This window comes from Hippocampus zosterae, chromosome 7, assembly GCF_025434085.1.
Source record: "Hippocampus zosterae strain Florida chromosome 7, ASM2543408v3, whole genome shotgun sequence".
In the NCBI taxonomy this organism is placed as follows: Eukaryota; Metazoa; Chordata; class Actinopteri; order Syngnathiformes; family Syngnathidae; genus Hippocampus; species Hippocampus zosterae.
In genome coordinates this window covers 4,968,841-4,987,710 of record NC_067457.1, presented here as the reverse complement: position 1 = coordinate 4,987,710, position 18,870 = coordinate 4,968,841, and the positions used below count along the sequence as shown (strand labels likewise).

At 48.2% G+C, this 18,870-nt stretch overlaps 4 protein-coding genes across 8 annotated transcripts; 3 read left to right on the top strand and 1 right to left on the bottom strand.

Moving 5' to 3' along the window:
* Positions 1–714: 714 nt before the first annotated feature.
* Positions 715–1,515, top strand: LOC127604658 (probable serine/threonine-protein kinase fhkB). The gene is made up of 2 exons (XM_052071867.1): positions 715–1,179; positions 1,410–1,515. Exons 1-2 carry the CDS (start codon positions 715–717, stop codon positions 1,431–1,433), a joined length of 489 nt encoding a protein of 162 aa, XP_051927827.1. The 3' UTR covers positions 1,434–1,515.
* A 458-nt stretch (positions 1,516–1,973) lies between these two features.
* On the top strand, positions 1,974–3,560 carry LOC127604656 (peroxiredoxin-like 2A). Its single transcript, XM_052071864.1, has 5 exons — positions 1,974–2,226; positions 2,650–2,741; positions 2,821–2,961; positions 3,057–3,221; positions 3,288–3,560. Exons 1-5 carry the CDS (start codon positions 2,082–2,084, stop codon positions 3,408–3,410), a joined length of 666 nt encoding a protein of 221 aa, XP_051927824.1. The 5' UTR covers positions 1,974–2,081; the 3' UTR covers positions 3,411–3,560.
* Positions 3,561–4,041: 481 nt separating this feature from the next.
* On the top strand, positions 4,042–10,320 carry LOC127604648 (PDZ domain-containing protein 7-like). 3 transcript variants are annotated; one of them, XM_052071851.1, is made up of 19 exons: positions 4,059–4,140; positions 4,207–4,251; positions 4,809–4,881; positions 4,998–5,203; positions 5,338–5,475; positions 5,563–5,737; positions 5,980–6,156; positions 6,232–6,379; positions 6,882–6,942; positions 7,278–7,455; positions 7,539–7,753; positions 7,838–7,999; positions 8,080–8,195; positions 8,280–8,371; positions 8,492–8,583; positions 8,671–8,742; positions 8,898–9,266; positions 9,523–9,623; positions 9,711–10,320. In XM_052071851.1, exons 4-19 carry the CDS (start codon positions 5,032–5,034, stop codon positions 9,885–9,887), a joined length of 2,445 nt encoding a protein of 814 aa, XP_051927811.1. In that variant the 5' UTR covers positions 4,059–4,140; positions 4,207–4,251; positions 4,809–4,881; positions 4,998–5,031; the 3' UTR covers positions 9,888–10,320. The 3 variants fall into 3 exon arrangements, with proteins under 3 accessions (XP_051927810.1, XP_051927811.1, XP_051927809.1); XM_052071850.1 differs by lacking the exon at positions 4,207–4,251 and having other exon boundaries at positions 4,042–4,140; XM_052071849.1 differs by having other exon boundaries at positions 4,095–4,251.
* On the bottom strand, positions 9,924–18,277 carry LOC127604650 (leucine zipper putative tumor suppressor 2 homolog). Of its 3 annotated transcripts, none has more exons than XM_052071855.1 (7): positions 18,024–18,277; positions 14,540–14,609; positions 13,079–13,513; positions 12,429–12,995; positions 12,122–12,277; positions 11,907–12,053; positions 9,924–11,716 (listed from the first exon to the last, which is right to left on the bottom strand). In XM_052071855.1, exons 3-7 carry the CDS (start codon positions 13,484–13,486, stop codon positions 11,111–11,113), a joined length of 1,884 nt encoding a protein of 627 aa, XP_051927815.1. In that variant the 5' UTR covers positions 13,487–13,513; positions 14,540–14,609; positions 18,024–18,277; the 3' UTR covers positions 9,924–11,110. The 3 variants fall into 3 exon arrangements, with proteins under 3 accessions (XP_051927815.1, XP_051927814.1, XP_051927816.1); XM_052071854.1 differs by having other exon boundaries at positions 18,028–18,277; XM_052071856.1 differs by having other exon boundaries at positions 12,122–12,244; positions 18,028–18,276.
* Positions 18,278–18,870: the final 593 nt, after the last annotated feature.

The window sequence follows — 18,870 nt, the reverse complement described above, 5'->3', positions numbered from 1 at the left end:
GAGTCTTCACAGATGGAGTCCAAAGTTGAGCTGGTGGAGTCCTCGCAGCTTGATACCACCACCCAGGCAGAGTCTGATGAACCCATGCAGGGTGAGACCAAACAGGCAGAATCCTCTCAAAGTGACGGCTCCAATGTCCCGGCCATGCTGGCCAAGTCCTCTCCGGCTGAGGCCTCCCGTGCTGAATCCGCACATGTTGAGAGCTCCCAGGCAGACTATGTGCAGTTGGGGTCCACGCAAGAGGAGTCTGTGCAGGCCAAGTCTATGCAGGCTGAATCCTATGAAGGTGTGGCCCCACGCTTAGACTCAGCACAAGCTGAAACCTCCCAGGTTGAATCTGCACAGGCGCAGTCCACACTGGTGGAGTCCACACAGTCCGAGGCCTTTCATACTGAGGCTGACCAGGTTGATTTCACACAACTTCAGACCTTACAGGAGCAGTCTGGGCAGGCAGAGTCCATTCTGATGGACTCTGCTCAGCCCAACACGTCCATTTCTGAGTCTGGGCAGGAGTCCTCCTCCCAGCCGGAGTCCACACTGGAGTCTGCGCAAGCCGAGGCCTTCCAGGCTGAGGCTGCCCACATTGAATCTCCACAAGTTGGGACGGCCCAGGCACGCGCCACAGAAGTTGAGACCTCCCACATCGAATTTGCACAAACTGAGACCTCTCAGTCCAGGTCTGCACAGTTTCAATCTCCAACGGCGGAGACCGTCATGTCCGAGTCCACTCAAGATGAGCTCTCTCACATTGGATCCACACACTCTGCATCTGCACCGGTGGAATCATTCATGATGGAGTCTGCACAGGTCCAGGCTGCACTTTTGGAGTCCACACAGACTGACTCTTCTCACCTCAAACCCACACAAGATGAGTTTGCCAAGGGCGAATCTGTACAGGAGGAGTCTATGCTTGAGGAGCCTGTGCAGGCTGAGGCATCCCAGGTTGAATCAACGCAAGGCGAGAACACAAATGAGTCTGAGCAGGAGGAAGAGTCAATGCCAAACGTTCAGTCTGAGACCTGCCACCCTAGATCTGCGCAGGCTGAGTCCTCTAAGGCAGAGTCTGTGCAACCCGAGTCGTTCCAGGGTGAGTCCGACCAAGTGGTACCGGTTGAAAAAAAAACTGAAGAGGAGATACATGACTCAAGTCCAGGTCCTATTCTTCAAGACCAGGAAGAGGTTTGTGTGCCTGCGTGGGTCAGCAGTCGTTAATGCTAACGCATTATGGTAACTCCACTGGTCAATTCAGCACCTGTAGAAAAAGGAAAATAATAAAAATTATCAAAACTATTTGTGTGCTCCTCATAAATGTTAGGGATGTATTTTTTTATCATAAATTTATTGTACTAAATATTTGTTATAATTTGTGACATTCATCATGATGATTTAACATTTATGTGGCTTTGCAGGGAACAGAACAAGCTGGAAAGTGATCCACATCGCTGCTTCGTGGTCCACTGATGAGCCTTTTTGTTTGAATATCCTACATTCATCATTGCATGTGTGCCTCAATCAATATGCTAATTCAAATAAACGTGATGTGCTTGTAAGAACAAAGTGTGCCAATTTACTGTTTACGTTAAACCACCTTTGAGGCAAAAATATGAACGCATAAAACATCTTTTTTTTCATAAATCACTTCACAACTTCGGACTCGGCCAAACTATTATCAAACACTGTTCATGACGAACTACTTTTTTTTACGATGGGAAGACGTTTGAATCTAATAAGAGCAGTTTGTAGAAATTTGAAGAGGGCAAAAAGGTTTAAATGGAGACGACATAGTCGACAAGCAACGGAGCAAAATGCTCTTTTTTTTGCACTAGTACTACAGTGGACGCTGGTGACTTTTGAAACAGAAAAGGGGGGAGAACGGAGGTGCCTTTGCACAATGACTGCTTTATGACGTCAGAGGCCCGTCGCGGCTGGGTTCGATCAAAACAAAACTTGTGACGTGCGCGCACCCGAGGGCGTCGCGGTTACACGCACGCGGCGTCAGCAAGGACGCGGCGGACGAGTGTGAACGTCAGACGAGGTAAAACCACAAGAGGAAGAAGTTGGGGAGAACGATTTGCAGCGGAATGGCTCTCCTGATTCAAGCCGCAGCGGCCGCGGGTGGCCTGGTGGCCCGAGTTCTCAATTTGGTAACGGATATGTTCCTCACGGCACCGCTGAAGGCTAGCATCCAGCATCTCGAAGAAGCTGAGCTCACGACTTTGACTGCGGGTGAGCATGTAAAAAAAAAAAAAAAAGCCTTTGTGGAGCTTGCACTGTTGCTGCTTGCTAACCCTTTACTCCCTTCTTTCACTTGTAATTCTTTGTGACTCATTCACACACTTATCAGGTTGTACTTTTACTCCTACCATTTTACTTTCCTTACACTGACCCACTTGCCTTAGTTGATTCACCTTCTTTCTTGACTTTGCCCTTTCACCCTCTTTCAAAAATGTCAACCCCGACGTTCTTCCCATGTGTACTTCCTCCACACATTTTCTATTTCACCACTTTGCCCTCCATTTAGATCTCCTTTGAGATTCTATCGCCTCCCACCTTCACATGGTGCCTTCACTTTCCTTCGGTTGTGACCTCCTGTACTGCCATGTCTTCACCCCCTGCTCTAACTATTCTCTCTCTACCCTTCATTTTCAGAGAAGACTAAGTTCAAGGCCAAGTCTCTGTGGCAGCAAAGAGGTGCAGTCATTATGGCGGTGCGGAGGCCAGGATGATTTCTGTGCAGAGAGGTAACCTGTTGTTACGCTATTTACGGGCATTTGGCATGATGGGAGCGTAAGTAAATGAGCAGGTCACACCGTCATCCAGGAGGCTGCAGAGCTGTCCTCTCTGAAGCCCCAGCTGGACCAGCTCGGGGTCCCCCTGTACGCCGTGGTCAAGGAGAACATCGGCAACGAGGTTCAGAACTTCCGGTCGTACTTCAACGGGGATATCTTCTTGGATGAAAAGGTCCTTTCGAAAGAAACTCTGAAGTCCTTCCCTGTGGTTTGTCTTGTGTTCCCTCGTGAGGATGATTTCTCACACCGAGTTTCTGTTCACTGCAGAAGCGCTTCTTCGGGCCTCGCGAGCGACGATTGGGCGTCCTGGCGTTTCTTCGTGCAGGGGTGTGGATGAACGGCCTGAGGGCCTTCGGAAAGGGCTTCAAGGGAAATGTCTTGGGAGAGGGCTTTGTGCTGGGCGGTGTTTTTGTTCTCGGGCGTGAGCAGCAGGTAGAACTGACACAATTCAGTCCATGTGTAATTAAGACTACCCATGGTGCTTTTTTTTCTCTCCAGGGAATTCTGTTGGAACACCGAGAAATTGAGTTTGGCGATAAGGTCAACATTGAAGATGTGATCCAAGCGGTCCGGAGAATACCACAGGAACTTGTGCCCATGGAGAATAACGTCACAGAGTAATTTAAGCTGCATGCATAGTTGACTTGTGTAGTGAAAGCCTCCCAGTCTGTTAATGATGGTCTGTTATCAAACTCTACGGAGCAAACAGACTTGATGTTTTAAAGAATGGGCTTCCTTTTATTACCCAATAAAATATGTCATGGCACTCAAGAGCTTGCTGCTGTTCATATTGGACCAAAACCATATTACAGCCTTCTTAGATCCTCATCATTGCACTTGTCTGTTTGATGTGCCAATCTAATGACAACGGGGAGCAGAGCATTCAGCCGATCATCTCTTCGACTTTGGACACTTCATTGTTTCGTTCTCTTTTGGAGGCGTTATTTACAACGTATTTCACTGGGTGTCAATTATAGGCGGATTTTCGGGAGTCGTAGGGGGGGCGGTCCTAGTGGTCGTCTACTTGACTGTATACCGAAATAGGCTTTTAGCTTCATGAAAGTTTAATTGTATAAAAATATATAAACTGAGCATCATTATAAAGCTCTTGTACTTTTGGTAATTAACCATGGCTAGTTGAATTCAGTGGAATGAAATGACTGCGTGTGTTTAGTTTACCGAACCGTCCAATCAGATTCTCTCCGGCTCGGTCTCGTCCAACCAATCAGCGTGCAGCAGGGGCAGGCCTTGTGTAGAATCCGGCCGGGCTCGACAGACGAGCCTTTGCTCAAAATGGATCCCCACGGGCCGAACGACTTGAATTAGTCTGGATAATTTCAACTAAAACAAGGTACAACAAGAAAACTTTTGAGTGTAGCATAAATATTTGCATGATTGTTCCTACGCTTTTCACAAGAACTGATGGAAAAGCTGGCTTGATGCCTTCGTTTGAATAATGCTCGTAAGTTTTTATTTTAATGTTCATTTCTGTGTTAAAACTCTGTCTGGATATCGGCGAAGTGGTTCGAGCGGGTGTGAAGTTACGATAGACGCATTTGTGTGTGTAGTTTTTGGTACGTATTTCACAACATCGCTGAGGCTTGACGTTGTCGCTGTCCAGGGTTCTGGGGAAGCCCTGGTATGACGTCACGGGAGTTTTAAGTTAGTAGTATGTAACCATAGCAGCGCATCACGTGATCTCCTGACCTCCCAGATAGAAGATAATCCCACACCTTAGAGTACTGCAGTAAAACGCCAAAAGTACTCACAACCATGTGCTTAAATAAAATTACAGATGTGTAAAAAAAGCTGGTAAAAAAGTCCTTGTTCAATACCTGAATTTAAGTAAAGTCTCAAGATAAAAAACACTCAACTCTTGGTTGGGAAAAAAAGATGCCTCTTTTTTTGCCTATAGTAAGAAGCAGTAAAGTACCAACAGTTATAAAAACTCGAGTAAAAATAAAAACCCATGTCTCCAAATACAGTAATAGCATTCCTACTTGATTTGGTATTCGCCAGGAAGCTGAGAGATGAATCATGGGAAAGAATAGTGACTGCAGGAAAACAAAACGTCAGCTGCTATGTCACAAACGTAAGTACTGACCTTCTGTAACCATCAATGTAGTAGTGTCGATGTTAGAACACTGTGCAACAAATATGGTCTTGATCCAGTATGGCGGCTTTTCTTCTGGCTCTGTGCCACTGCAGACACATCTGAACGAGGACGGCACCGGCAGGGTCCATGGCTCATTCGTCAGACCCCACGTGCAGAGAGAAGGCCCGCGGCACACAGGGGAAGCCGCACTCGGTCGCACGCAACATTGTACGCAAGAAGGAGCAGCAGCGGCGCCGCCGAGGAATCCGATCTTCCTCACCCATGGGCCGCGTCATCCTCATCAACTCGCCGGTGGACGGTAAGAGAGAAAATATTTGTTATATATGTTTTCAAAAAGGGCAATGTTTAAAAAATGATGTATTCTATTAAATTGAAGACTAAATGGCCATTACAGTTTACATGCATGTGTCTTGTCACATTGTACTTTATCAGGCGGTGATGACAGCGAGGACCTTCACACCATCACGGTGGACAAAAGCAAGGACGGCAAACTGGGCTTCAGCGTGCGTGGCGGCTGCGAGCACGGTCTGAGCATCTTTGTCAGCAAGGTGGAGGACGCCAGCACAGCAGGTGGGATGCCACGACGTCGTCAGGTAATCTTGGCGGGGCGGGAGGAAGTAGTTTTGACCCAAGAGTGTTTCTTGTCATTGTGCGCAGAGGAGGCCGGCCTGCTTGTGGGTGACAAGTTGGTGGAAGTGAACGGTGTCAGCCTGGAAAGCATCACAATGAGCAGCGCCGTCAAGGTCCTTACGGGCAACAACAGGCTGAGGATGGTGGTGAGGCGTGTGGGCAAAGTGCCCGGGATACGCTACTCTAAAGAGAAGACCACCTGGTGAGCAATGGCAAAAACTAGTTAGGGACAATTACTTTGCTACTGTATTTATGAATATAAAAAGTCTCCATATGATATATACTTTTAAATTTTAAATTAAAAATGTTCCACCATTAATCTTACTTGTTCAATTTGTATACCACAAATACCTGGCCTTTGAATAGGGGTGTGTAGACTTTTTAGATTCAGCGAACGTGAAGAGTGTGCTTGGGATGAAAATCGATCCTGTGGTGCTTTTCCAGGGTGGACCTGATACACAGGCGTATGGTGGTGGAGGAAAGCGGACGGACGCCATCAGATGCCAGCGCGGGTAGTGCCCTTCGCAGGATCGTCCACATGTACACCACCTCCGATGACTACTGCCTGGGTTTCAACATCCGTGGCGGGAAGGAGTTTGGTTTGGGGATTTATGTCTCCAAGTAGGTACCCTTCGCGAAACGTTCTACAAACACATTCCTTCTTCACATACCGCTCGCTGACTCCTGATGTCTCAGGCTGGACCCCGGTGGCCTGGCAGAGCAGAACGGGATCAAGATGGGTGACCAGATCCTTGCCGCCAATGGTGTGAGCTTCGAGGACATTAGCCACAGCAACGCCGTGGAGGTGCTGAAGAGCCACACGCACGTTATGCTGACCATCAAGGTGAGGGTACAACTGAGGTGACGTTTTGTTCAGGTACGACTGCACAATCTAACGAAGTTGAAGAGGAGAGCTGTATGGAAAAAAAAAATCTGCTTTCCTAAAGATGACAAAAAAAAACAGGCAAGTCAGTTGTTAAAGACTTAGGTGTATTTTGTTTTTACAAAAAGATGTGTATTGATACCTAGAGAAGGGAGTTTAATTTGTTCCGTGATCAAGCCCGGAACTCAAAATCATCAACTGCAGCTGAGGCATAAATTAAAGCTACTGTGTGTGTGAGAGACAGCTGGCACACAGTCTTAATATTCCTCCTCACTTACCCAAGCTTAGGTTTCGCTGTGTTGAAGAAAATACCCGGGAGCAGTGTGCATTATTCAACAGACAGGGAGGATCGGGTGAAGACGAAAGTGCGACGTCTTGCTTCATGTGCTACTCCTGATCAAATATAGCCAAAATGCCATCAAAGTTTAATCTGAGTTCATTTACATATCCCCCCACGCACCAGGAGGCTGGTCGCTATCCTGCTTACAAGGAGATGGTGGCAGAGTACCGATGGCTCAACAAGTGTATGTATGCCTCTGTTGTCCTCAAAGACTATTTCAATTTTATAATTGTACTTTTTTTTTTTTTAATGAAGGGTGGGTAGACATTTTTCATCTTAAATACAAACAAAAAATGTGTCTTACATATCCAAATTGTGCACTGTACTGCAATTTGGGTTAAGGCTGGACGATTCATTCAAATTTAAAATGTCTTTTCTTGGTCCCAATTTAGTTCACCATGCTTGTGAAATATGAATGCTGATTGGTCCGGGTTGACGTTCATCTTACAGTGTCTCTATTGGCTCAAAAGCAGGCCAGATCGAGAATTGGGTCCTCACTCAAGTTGATTTCTCTCACAGTGGCTAACAGGGGTCAAAAATCTTCTTCGCTGGGCTCAGAGTCCAATTCATCGGCGTCCTCACTGTCCTCAGAGACGCCGGTCAGTTCCCTGAGCGGCCTGTCCCAAGTCATGTTCCCGCCCAGTCTGCCATTTGTCTCCCACATGGTGGATGTGTGCATCTCCACCAAGGACCAGAGGTGGGGAGGAGGCGCCTTTTTTTTGGGCTTCATTTCTCTTCTCGTTTATGTCTCACAATGGCGCTTGTTTTTTAACGTGGTAGATTTGAGTTGGAGCGCAGCGAGGCCGCCATCCAGACAGACACGACACGCAGCCGAGGGGCCACCACACTGCTGCGGGACACCGCCATCCGTCAGGAGGAGGACGACAGAGTTGAGGGCGGTCTCAAAAAGGAGTCCCGCAAGACGTGGGTGCTGCTGGCCCTCAGCAGACCCAGCCGACCCATCAGCCGCTCGCAGAGCCAGGTCACTATAGCAGGTGTGTATCGCACAAAAGACGGGAGGACTATTTTTTTTTTGTGTGTGTGGACATTGACAAAGATGCATGCACCTCCCCACGTAGAGATCAGCCAAGAGAAGGCCAAGAAGCAAAAAGGAGGAAAAACCTCCGGGGAGAAGAGTGCACTGCAACGCTCCAAGACATTGGTCAACTTGCTGTTTGGGGGCATACGCAAGAGGGACACCTCTAGGGGGCGCTCCAAGTCGTTGTCCACTGACAAAGAAGGTATCCCCCCCCCCCCACCTGAACTGACACGCGGTGTTATAAAAATGAGAGAAAATTTGGAAATCTCTGGCCTTATCCAGGTTTGAGTCCAAGACCTGTAGAGTTTCCAGAGGAGACGCTGCGAGCAGTGGAGGAGCTGGCCCAGCGTCTGTTGACTGAGGAGGAGACGGAAGCGGTCATGAAAGCGTGTCGGACGGTATGGAGCTGACAGCCTTTCTTTGATTTTCATCGCTAGCATGAAAAATAAGGAAGACAACGTCACTTGTGCCTCCACGCTCAGTATGTGGAAGAAAGGTGCGTGGAGACGTTAATACGCCACCTGCTGGCCGTGCTGGACAGGCCTGAAAAACTGCTGGTGCTCAGGGAGGTCAGGTCAGTCATCAGATGAACTAGTTTGAAGTACTGTATACTATATAGCTCGTACAATACACTCTGAGGCCTAATTACTATTGTTGTATTGCACAGTAAACAGATTTCATTGTTTCACTGCAGGATGCTGCTTCCTGCAGCCCACCTCCGTGAATTCAACAGCACTGTAGAAGCGGTGGAGGTGGAGGCGTACGACATCCTCAAGTACCGCTCAGGTGTGCTTAGGTGAAACATACGCACACAGGTAATGTGTTTTACCTCCTGTTTTTTTTTCCTCCTGTTTTTTTTTGCCCTCCCATAAGTCCGAACGCCGCCTCTTCGCTCTCCCACATCTGGCCGAGCACCCAAACGCCACCTCATCACTCCCATCCCAGGTTAGTTCCTCAAGTCGGTTCCTGTACAAGAAACTATCAAGACTTTAAAAATGTCATACCCCAGTTTGATGTTTGGTGGAATTCGCACAGAACAGCAACATACAAAAAAACTCACCCTTGACAGAGTATCAATAGCTATGCTCTCCTTGTTTCAGATTTGCAAGGAGGCTTTGAGCTGCACAGTGCAGCCATGGTGGAGAAGCAGGGCCACCTTGTGGACAAGCTGGAAAAACTCAGCCTGTCGGGGCCGCGAGCATGCAGGCAGAGGCGGCGCCGCCCCACCGCCGCCTTCACGCCGTTGCTCGACATCCCTGTAGACGGATACCGCTTCACGGAGGAGCATCAATACAAACCCGCAGGTACCCCGGATCCTGACTGGCTACTCCCCGACAACCCTGACGTAGGAAGCGTCAACCCCGTGCGCTTTGAGGACGTCTCGTGTTCGGCACGTATGACCGGACGACATTCTCCGCCAGAGTATGAACTCCAAACGGTCAGCATCTCCAAGACCAAGCAGTCGCTCGGTGAGTGCTTGTCTTGAGTTATTTTTTGATCATACCATTTCAAATTAATTTGTCACTATTTATATCATCTTTTATTTTTGAAATCACATGTGGCCCTTGAGAACAAGTTTACCCACCTCTACTCAATCGGGTTTAAGTCTGGAGATTGACCAAATCCAAATGTTTTCAGGTTGTTGATCATTTTTGCACCCCATTATCCATCGACGCTACACTAAAGAACGATAGGGACTCACACTGGACCTCTTTGGTGTCACAGGCATCAGCATATCCGGCGGGATAGAATCCAAGGTCCAGCCGGTTGTGAAGGTGGAGAAGATTTTCCCGGGAGGAGCCGCCTCCACCTGCGACGTGCTCAAGGTAACGAGAAACACACGACGAGTGGTCCAAGCGTCCGACCTTCAAACACTCTCGCCCCCCCCCCCCCCCCCCCGTCTCTTCCTCCAGGCCGGATTCGAGGTGGTGAGCGTGGATGGCGCGTCGCTGCAAGGCGTGACGCACCAGCATGCCGTCGACCTCATCCGTAAAGCCTTCAGCGACAAGGCCAAAGACCCCATGCTGCTGGTGGTCAAAGTGCCCTGCAAGCCTCCAAACACATCATTAGCACAACCTAGCGGTCAATGATGACCAAACACGTCCCAGTTCAGAAACAAAACGCAATTGAACGATTCAATGTGACCTTTAATAAAAACACAATGTACAGCAAGGTGAAAATTTACATTTGTACTTCTTAACGCGCTGTGGAAGCCCGACAAACATCCAAAATGAAACAGGCCTTGTGGAAACATTTCTTTGGTCTATTCACAGTGACGAGTGCACTCGGATTAATTTTGCTCAGAAGGTGACCTCATCATTTTTGTTGTTTTCTCTTGTGCCGACGAAAGGAAGTAAAATGGTCACACCTGCTCAAAAGGTTGAGCCATCTGAGAGAAGGTAGTAGTAGGATTTAATTTGAAGATAAATTAAAATGTCAATTTGTTTGCATGATCAAACTTGTAAAATGGTATTATTTAAAATTGACAATATACCATTTAATACAAATAGTTTATGTCCTCTATAAATTAAAATAAACATTTAATGTACTAATTGTACAGTATAAACAAATTTTAGTGAATGAATGAATGAATGAATGAATAGTGTGGTTACGCAATTATTTAATAAAATACAACTTTTGCATTTTACTTGTATTTTTATATAAATTGTTGTCATTTATACAACTGGATTGATATGTTTCAGAATCTTTTAAACATAAATGTATTTTTTTTTATAATTGGGCAATTATTTACAGAAATTTTTTATTACAATGAATTACTAATCCATTTCTTTTCGGGCCCCCCCCACCCCTAATTAAAATTTTTAATAGTTAACCAATTTTACAGGGGCTTGACTGACCATTGATAATTTTAAGTGCTCCGCTGGCCAAAGAAAAGACTGGAGTGGGTCAGCTCTGGGCCATAGTTGACCCACCCCTGTCGTGGAGGATATTCTCTCAATGTGGCGCTGATACGAGCGCATGTTCACTCTTTGCTCAATTCAAGTACTGAAGCACACGAGGCGACTTGACTACAGTAGTTTGATTCTAAAAAAATGGCTTCTATAGTCCCTAGACCGTTTGGCAGATCTCAGATGCCTTCTACACAACTGGGAACGTGATGGAATAAAGCTGACAAGAATGTCAACAAGAAAATAACAACACTCCCTGTAGTGATAATTGTATTGTCTTACTATCATCACCATTCACTCACTGTGGATAACTGACTGTTGGAGGGGAACTCTGAGCTTCCTAACTGTCTGGCATTAAACACAAGCTCCCACCTGTGAGGTTTAAAAAAAATAATAATAAAAACTCAAATTTCTGTGGCGGCGACCTCATCAAAGACGACTTCGTTGCCGCTGCCGTCATCGTCGTCGTGGTCTCGGCTCTCCAGCTCGCGGCTGAGGTCCCTCAAGAGGTGCTCCAGCTGGCGATTGCGTCGGTACATGCTCACATAGTTCTGCTGGAGCTGCTGCTGATAGCGCAGCACTTTGTCCTTCTCTTCCTGCCACGTCCGTCGCTCCTCCTCGAAACTGCCCGCCTGCCGCTCGGCCCGCTGCCTCTCCAGAGCCAACTCCCCCCGCATGCGCTCGGCCAGGCACCGGAGCACGTCCCGCTCTCCGTCTGGCTCCCGAAGGTGCGCCAACTCGCTTTCCAGCCGCGCCGCCTTCTCGCGCAGCAGCTCGGCCTCGCTCTTGCGCCGCTGCAGCTCATTCTCGCACACCTCCAGCTCAGCGGCGCGGGCGCGAGCGGTGGCGCTGGCCTCCTGCAGGAGGGCCTGGGTGTTGCTCAACTCACCGCGGGCGTCGCGCAGTTGCCCCCGCAGTGATGCGCCCTCGCTCGCCCGCTGGGCCAGCTCCACCTGCGCCTCTTTTAGCTGCTGCTTCAAAAGCGAGATCTCGCCAGACTTCTGGCACACCTGACAGAAAAAGCGGAGCGGAAGACAAGACGGCTAAAATTGTTACTTGCCTCTGTGAAAGTGTTCACGGGGCTTTACTTTTTCTCTTTATGTTCCAGCCATATTCCAAAATGGAACAAATTTCAGCTAGCTAAGCTAATAAGCGCGAGTACAATGTGATATTGATCGTGTTTTTTTTTCCCATGCTCACCTCCCACTTGGTCTCCTCCAGTCTCGGGCCCATCTGGATTTTATCGTGTTCGTAGGACGTGCAGCGCTCCTCCAGCTGCTCTCGCTCCTTGAGGAGCTGCGCAAAGTCCTCCTGCAGCTTCTTCTTCTCGTGCTGGAGCTGATGGACCTGCGAGAAAGAGAAGCTGAGACGCCGAATGCGTTTTCTGGTCGGTGTCTCCCCGAAAGGGTTCTCACCTGCATCTGAAGCACCTGCTGGGCTCGCTGTGCCTTCTGGGAGGCCACCTGCATCCTGGTGGCGCAGCTCTGCCGCAGCTCCTCCAGCTCCAGCTCAAAACGCTTCTGCTTCTCCTCGTAGACCTCAAATGCGAGCGGGCAGTTCATTCGGTATATCTGAGAATAGACTTTTGCCTTGAATGCACTCATCGCTAAGTGATTGGTGTCACGGTGCAGACATCAAATTTACAGTGATACCACGCCTCTCACCGGTGATGCAGCTCTTGTGCTGGATATGACAAGACAGCATGAGTCCGTTTTCCGTTACCTGACAGATGGCGGCCTCGTTGTCATCCAGATTGTCTCGGAGTAGCTGAAGCTCCGCCTCTCTCTCTCTGAGCTTGTCTTCCAGGTCCCTGACCACGCCGTCATAGCCATCCACCAGCCCCGGCGAGCGCCCGCCGGACCCGCAGTCGGACAGTGGCTGACCCCGGCCGCTGACGGAGCCGGTGCTCTTGCTGGAGGACGAGCGGCCGCTGTCTGAGTTGGAGTGTCCGTGGATGCCCGCGGAGGAGGTGCCCTTGATCGCCTCTGGGTGACCCCCTGCTGCCGCCGGCTCGTCTCCCCCCGCAAGACTGGAGAGCGAGTTGCGTCCCGAGTCGGACACCGAGCAGGAGTGGCTGCTGCTCCCGCCGCCGCCGTTCCGCCCTGCGCTGTAAGAGCTGCGTCTCTCTGAGGCGGAGGGCGATAGGTTGCGGTGGGCGGTGCGCAGCGGGGTATTTTGGCTTTCCGGTATGTTGCCGCCGTGACGAGGGGACAGGTACTGCATGGCGCCACGGCTCTTGGGGATCACAGGTTTGAAAGCGGTGGGCCGCAGCACTGTTTTCTCCATGTTCTACATGTAAAACAAACACATCTTCCTCTATGAAAACGATTGTTAGATGTTGGAATTTGACAAATGCTGCCAGAGAGACTCGCCTTTTCCAGTTTTCCTGACACGGGTATCAGTCTGGGCGGCGGCCCTCCAACATTCCCATTCAAGCCCTCTTTCATCTCGTCTTGGTATCTCGTCGGACTGGTGGGTGCCGCGCATTGGTCGTTCCAGTCATCCACATACTCGCACCTCTCCTGCCTTCGGCCGGACGTCCTAAGCGCCGGAGGACTGCGATTGTGCAGGAAACGCTCCTCAGCGGACTCCGAGCCAGGTAAGGAGGTTCCCCGTCGAGCCCGGCGGTCCCGGGAGCCGCGTGCCGTGAGGTCCAGAGCGGCGGTCGCTGGCACGTTGATTGGCGGCGAGGGGCCCGAGCGGTGTCGTCTGCGGGAGCGTGCGCCATGCCCAAGGTTGTGAGGTTCCATGGGGATGGGCGGAGCCTGAACCAGTGCCATGATGGACGCAAGGTGGCCTTGGGGTTTCTGAAAGTAAATGACATTCTTGAGTTATCAAAATGGTTGTCAGCCTTATAATGCTCTATTTTTGATTTATTAAATATGGCTCCTGAGCATACAAAGGCATGTTTGAGTGAACAAACATGATTCCTTGTGATATCCGGGGTTATACAGCCAAGTCACCAAATATGGTTCTCCACAATGACGTTTCTTAAAACTTTGGGGCATACGAAACATCAAGTCTACCTACCAGACTACCGTTGTGGCTAAATGCTGCACCACAAGTGCACACCATATGAAGTGCAAACCAGCATGACCTACAGTAGACTGGAACCGATGCGCCCCCTTCCCGCCGACCGCCCCCCCTTCGGTGGCCCACACACAGGCAAACAGTCTCGGTCATTGATGAGGCCCATTCAAGGAGCACAAACGGGCCTTGAGAGGCTTTCGGGCTCGTGGGGCAGCACACATGCAAAAGAGTCTCTTTTCTTTGGAGGCCGCGAGACGGCTTGGAGCACGCTGGCAGCAACAAAGGAGACTGTCTCCACACATCGCTTGAGCCCGGGGAGGCACTTCAGGGGGGGGGGGGGGTTCCCAAGCAGTGTGGACCGACTGGCAGCCTTTTTTGTGCACGTCTATAGCACAGGTGCCTGATGGCTCAGATGAGAGGCCCTCATATAGATTCTCATAACAAGCGGCGCGGACGTGGGAGCAGAAAGCTAGGCCAGCATACTTGGCGGGTGAAGGGGGGGAGGGGTCGACGCTCCCACTGAACACTGCTGCTAAAAGCGTCCTTTGGAGCGACTACTTTCAAAACAATCCACCGCGGCCCCAAGCAATCTGCTTGCGCCTTTAAAAACGAAGCTGCAAACACCTCGGCGCCACATCTGTGTCACCCATGAACTGCTGTGCTACTTAATTGATTTCTGCTTTTCTTTCCAAAAACTGCGAGTCCTCACCAGTAAAACAATTCAGCGACCTGATAGGAGATCAAATAAATGCTTCAATTTGCTTTCCGTAGAACACAACCGAAATGACTTCTCCCCCACTCACCTGTTAACGACGCTCTGAATTTGAAGGCCTCATAAATGCATCCTTCCAACGCCGCGAGTGGGTCTTCCTTCTGTCAACCGGCGAGAGAAGAGAGAGAAGCAAACACATGTTCTTGTGTCAGTAGAAGCCGGGCAGTTGTACTCAAACATTCAAGTGGGAACGAGGGAAAAACTGAGTCACGGTGGCCGAGCTCATACGACTGAGGGGATTTTCCGAGTCAACCAATAGTGAGCGGGAATATAAAGACACCTTCACGCTCCAACATTGCCGAGTGTTTATGTGCAAACCAAAAGTAAACACGGCCTTCGCGAAACACTCCTACACTCAATGTTTGGTCAAGATGTGACCTTGTGGAGCCGAGTTATTTAAGTTTGGGGTTTTAAGGCGTCTCATCTATATTTGCAGCCGCGCTAGGCCCACATGTTATTGAAAACAAACATTTTACACAATGAAGCGTCGCCTATTTGTCTGGCATGTATAGTTCAGGCTTGAAGGTTCCTCGGAAAGTACCAAACGCACCCTAAAATGGCAGACTTCCTGGATGTTTGCACGCATGGCTTCTGGAGACTTTTTTTGTGGGTCTGTCAGACGCGTCTACCCAATTTCATGTCGCCAAATGAACCCAGCTTTGGGGTCTGAATTCTTGAAAAATGCATGCATCCTGTTTCATGTCAAACGTCATCAATCCGGTTCCTCTGGTTGTTTTAGCATTCGGCTTTGTATCCCGACTCCTCGGGCCTGCGCCACAGACTGCATCCCTGAAAGCTGCGAGGCATTGACATATACCGGTACATGTCAACATGGGAAGCCGAGGCGAGGCCGCTAACTGGTTCACACGAACCTCCCATTATCACTTTGCTCGAGGCTGTTTGCGAACGTTACCCGATGCAACGGACAAGGCCGGCACCTGGAAGTGCGCCGGTGTCAGGTTACGCTTAACGCTATATCAAACCGCTCAGAGAGTTCTTCTTTCTCCTGTATGTATCATGTATATTTCCACTCAGAACATCTCCCTCCCTATCAATGGCGTGCACCGCCAGAGCGCGTTCATCATCCGCTTAAATCTGCTCAAATCTGCTGGTGATTAATGACAGATGCCAGCGGGGAGGGGCTGCATAACGATTTAATCTCCAAACAATCTCCTCTCGAGGTTATTGGGCTTACATACATATATTTAACAGTTTTGCCTATTTATTTATTTTGCACGCAAAATATAACCAAAAAAAAAATACCTGGAAGCAACATTTAACATGAACATCTTCTGAACAAGTACTCACCATAAAATATAATTATACAATAACAGAAAACAACTTGTCCATGCTTGACGGAGATAAAAACCCACATGAATGGACTGCGCACACACACACCCATACACCCTCAAGCATGTCGGTAGGCCAAACGGCCACACAAACACCCCCACCACCAACACCCTCAGGCGGCATAAGCCCTTATGTAACACGGTGACGCAGGCAGGCGGGTGCAGCGAACCTCCCGCCACTGCCAAAGCATCCCATCTGCACCCACAACATCCTCGCCTCACCTCACGCCGCCGCAATGCTGTCGATTATGTGTGTTGACCAGTTGGTGGCCTCTCAACTGGAGAATAATCAGGCCAGAAAAAAAAAAGTGGCATGAAGAGAAATGTATTTAAAAATACCGCACAGGCAACCTCGGGGAGAGGTCGCCCCACTTGCAGGCCACTTGCAGGCCACTTTCATGCCCCGACAACATTTGAGACAGAAGACACATACTGTATGTCCACATTTATGCAACTCGGAGACTACATTTTATCCTGGTTTGTCATTAGTGTTGTGTGTTTTATGGCTAGTCATCAAAATTTGAGGCCAGTCTCTGCCCACACACATTGATGAAACCTCACCATGTTCGTAAATAAGTCAACACCTGTTTAGTAGACGAGCCCCTGGAAATCTTTTGTCTACCAATTTTCGCGTTGCTAAGAAAGCCTTTCTTAGCAATGGCTTCAGGGGCTTTCCCCCAAAAGAAAAAAAAAGTCATGTCCATGAAAGTAAAATTTGGTCGCCATCAGAGAAAAAAAAACCATTATAGAATAAACTCCGCTTCAAATCAAAATACTAGATTTCTTAATTCTATCCAACGCTTGCCTTCAAGACGTTTTTGTTTCTTCCGCTTCATCTTGATCAACTACCGAGCGTGGCGACGCCGGCTGCAGTTTTGGTCCGCTTGCAAAGAAAGTGGGCCAAAAGTCAAAAGGGATGTGAGAGAATATGGAAATGTGGGGAGGTGCAAAAAAATCTGCACATTGGTGACCGCCATGCTGTGCACCTGAAAAAACTGGGATGGAAACAAGAGAAAGATCACAGGAGGGTTTTTGCCAGAAGGCCAATTTAAATTGTTCTCGTTTCAACAATTTTCTCATGGAACATTCAACTGGTCCAGGGTGAAACTGTCACATCCTAAAATCTTTCTGAAAAGAACAGGCAATGTTTAATCAGTCCTAGGATAGATTAATTATGAAGGATATTTAACCATTATGTTACAGTGGTTCTCACTTTTTTTTTTAATCCAGAGGTGAACGTGGACTCATTTTCGACTCATGATTGTCAACCAGTCAGTCTTGTCGCTCAGGGTGATAAGGATGAATTGAAATTTTTGGTTTGTTTCAAGTCAAGTCTGAGCAGGAAACGGTTGACTTTGCTTACCATCAAACTCACTAAACCTGTCTCGTGTACACAAACAAAGAAGGAGCATACAAATCCCTTTCTCTCACCGGTGTCACTGCCATATTCTGTACGAAAGCTTGCTGCATATATACGGACAATCTGGCCCAATTTGAGCTTTTCGACTACAATCAATTAAAAATAGCAAAGGTCTTTCGAAACTCATCTTGAGTAATTATCCCGTGGTGTGGGTTAAGTGTGATTTTTCCCAAGACGTTCAATATTTAAGAAATCCCTCAGTGCGTGTGTGTGTGTGTGAGAGATGGTACAAAAAATAGATTACAATTGTGTGATTTTTGTGAAAACATACAGATTTGATTTCAAGGCAATATTGCCCATATGTTTGGTCTGTCAAGTAATTTGCAATGTAGTTAGCAAAATAGCTACAACTTAAGCCTTCTCCCTCCTGCCTTTTCCTGCACACTGTATGCCAGGTGGCACCACAGTGCCCCTCACAAGTCAATCTTGGAACTGCAACAGATATCTTTTAAGTGTGTTGGTCATCTCCTGCACCCGACACACAATAAGGCAAGGAATGCGCCTATTCGTTTTCGTGTGGGGCCCATCGCGTTTAAATGCGAAAATATAGATACGCGTGTACGTTCCTTGGGTCACATGAGCTCGTTCACACGGTAATATTGAACCCACGCACACACCTTGACGACGACGAAGAGAGTTAACGCGACTTGCTCACCGTCGGCTACACACGACGCGTTTCGTACTATTTACAGTGTCAAAACACTAAAATATTAACACATTTTGAGAGAGAAAAAAAAGTAGCTCACCTACCATTGACGACGGTAAAGTGTCCGGGGGAGCTGTTTCGCTCCCAAAATCCAAGTTCAGCTGTCGCGCTTCACTCGAGTGGCGTCGCTATAGATAAAAAAACACAGACACAAAACTTTAAGGCCTCCCAAATTGTGACTTTTTCACATTTTCACGTGGGTGACACTCCATTATTCGACGCGAATGGCGCCATGCGCAGTGACGGTTACTGAGAGTTTGTTGATGGGTTCTTGGGCAAGCAGCGGTTAAGTTAACAGTGAACCGAGCAACAAGGATCCGGTTGTGCCTTTCAAAATTAAAACATTCACATCCGCATGTCACAACAATAAAACCTATTGTTGTTTTGCGCTCTACTCAGTCAGCTGAAGGTTTGCAATAAAGTTGCAGGAAAACTTTTTTGAGTTGCAATACAGCACTTCAGACAGAATGTTTTAGGTTTATGTATCATTCTGTTTGCTAATTTGGTTGTTGTATGATAAAGTGAAAGTGTTTTTATTTGCTTTGAGTGCCAAAGTTTGAATAGATGTTAAGGCAATGAAAAATGTTACAGTACGTGTACGACAACAAAGTACCCACAATCAAGTTTTATTTGAGCTGCTGCTTTTATTTTGAACGCCCTGCTGCAAATGTATTCCTGTGCCCGAGAAGAGCTTTGGACTTCAAGGCTGTTTCCGGACCAAACCTGTTCTTTGCTCCGCATTCTAATTATGCCAAAAGGAGGTCACGCATGGTGGACCTCCTCGGCGCAGACTTGTTTGTGCAGCACACAAACAAAGAGAATGTTGAAACTAACCTTACATTGCATGTCAAAAACCCATGTTTCTTGCAAATCACAAGACATGGGCT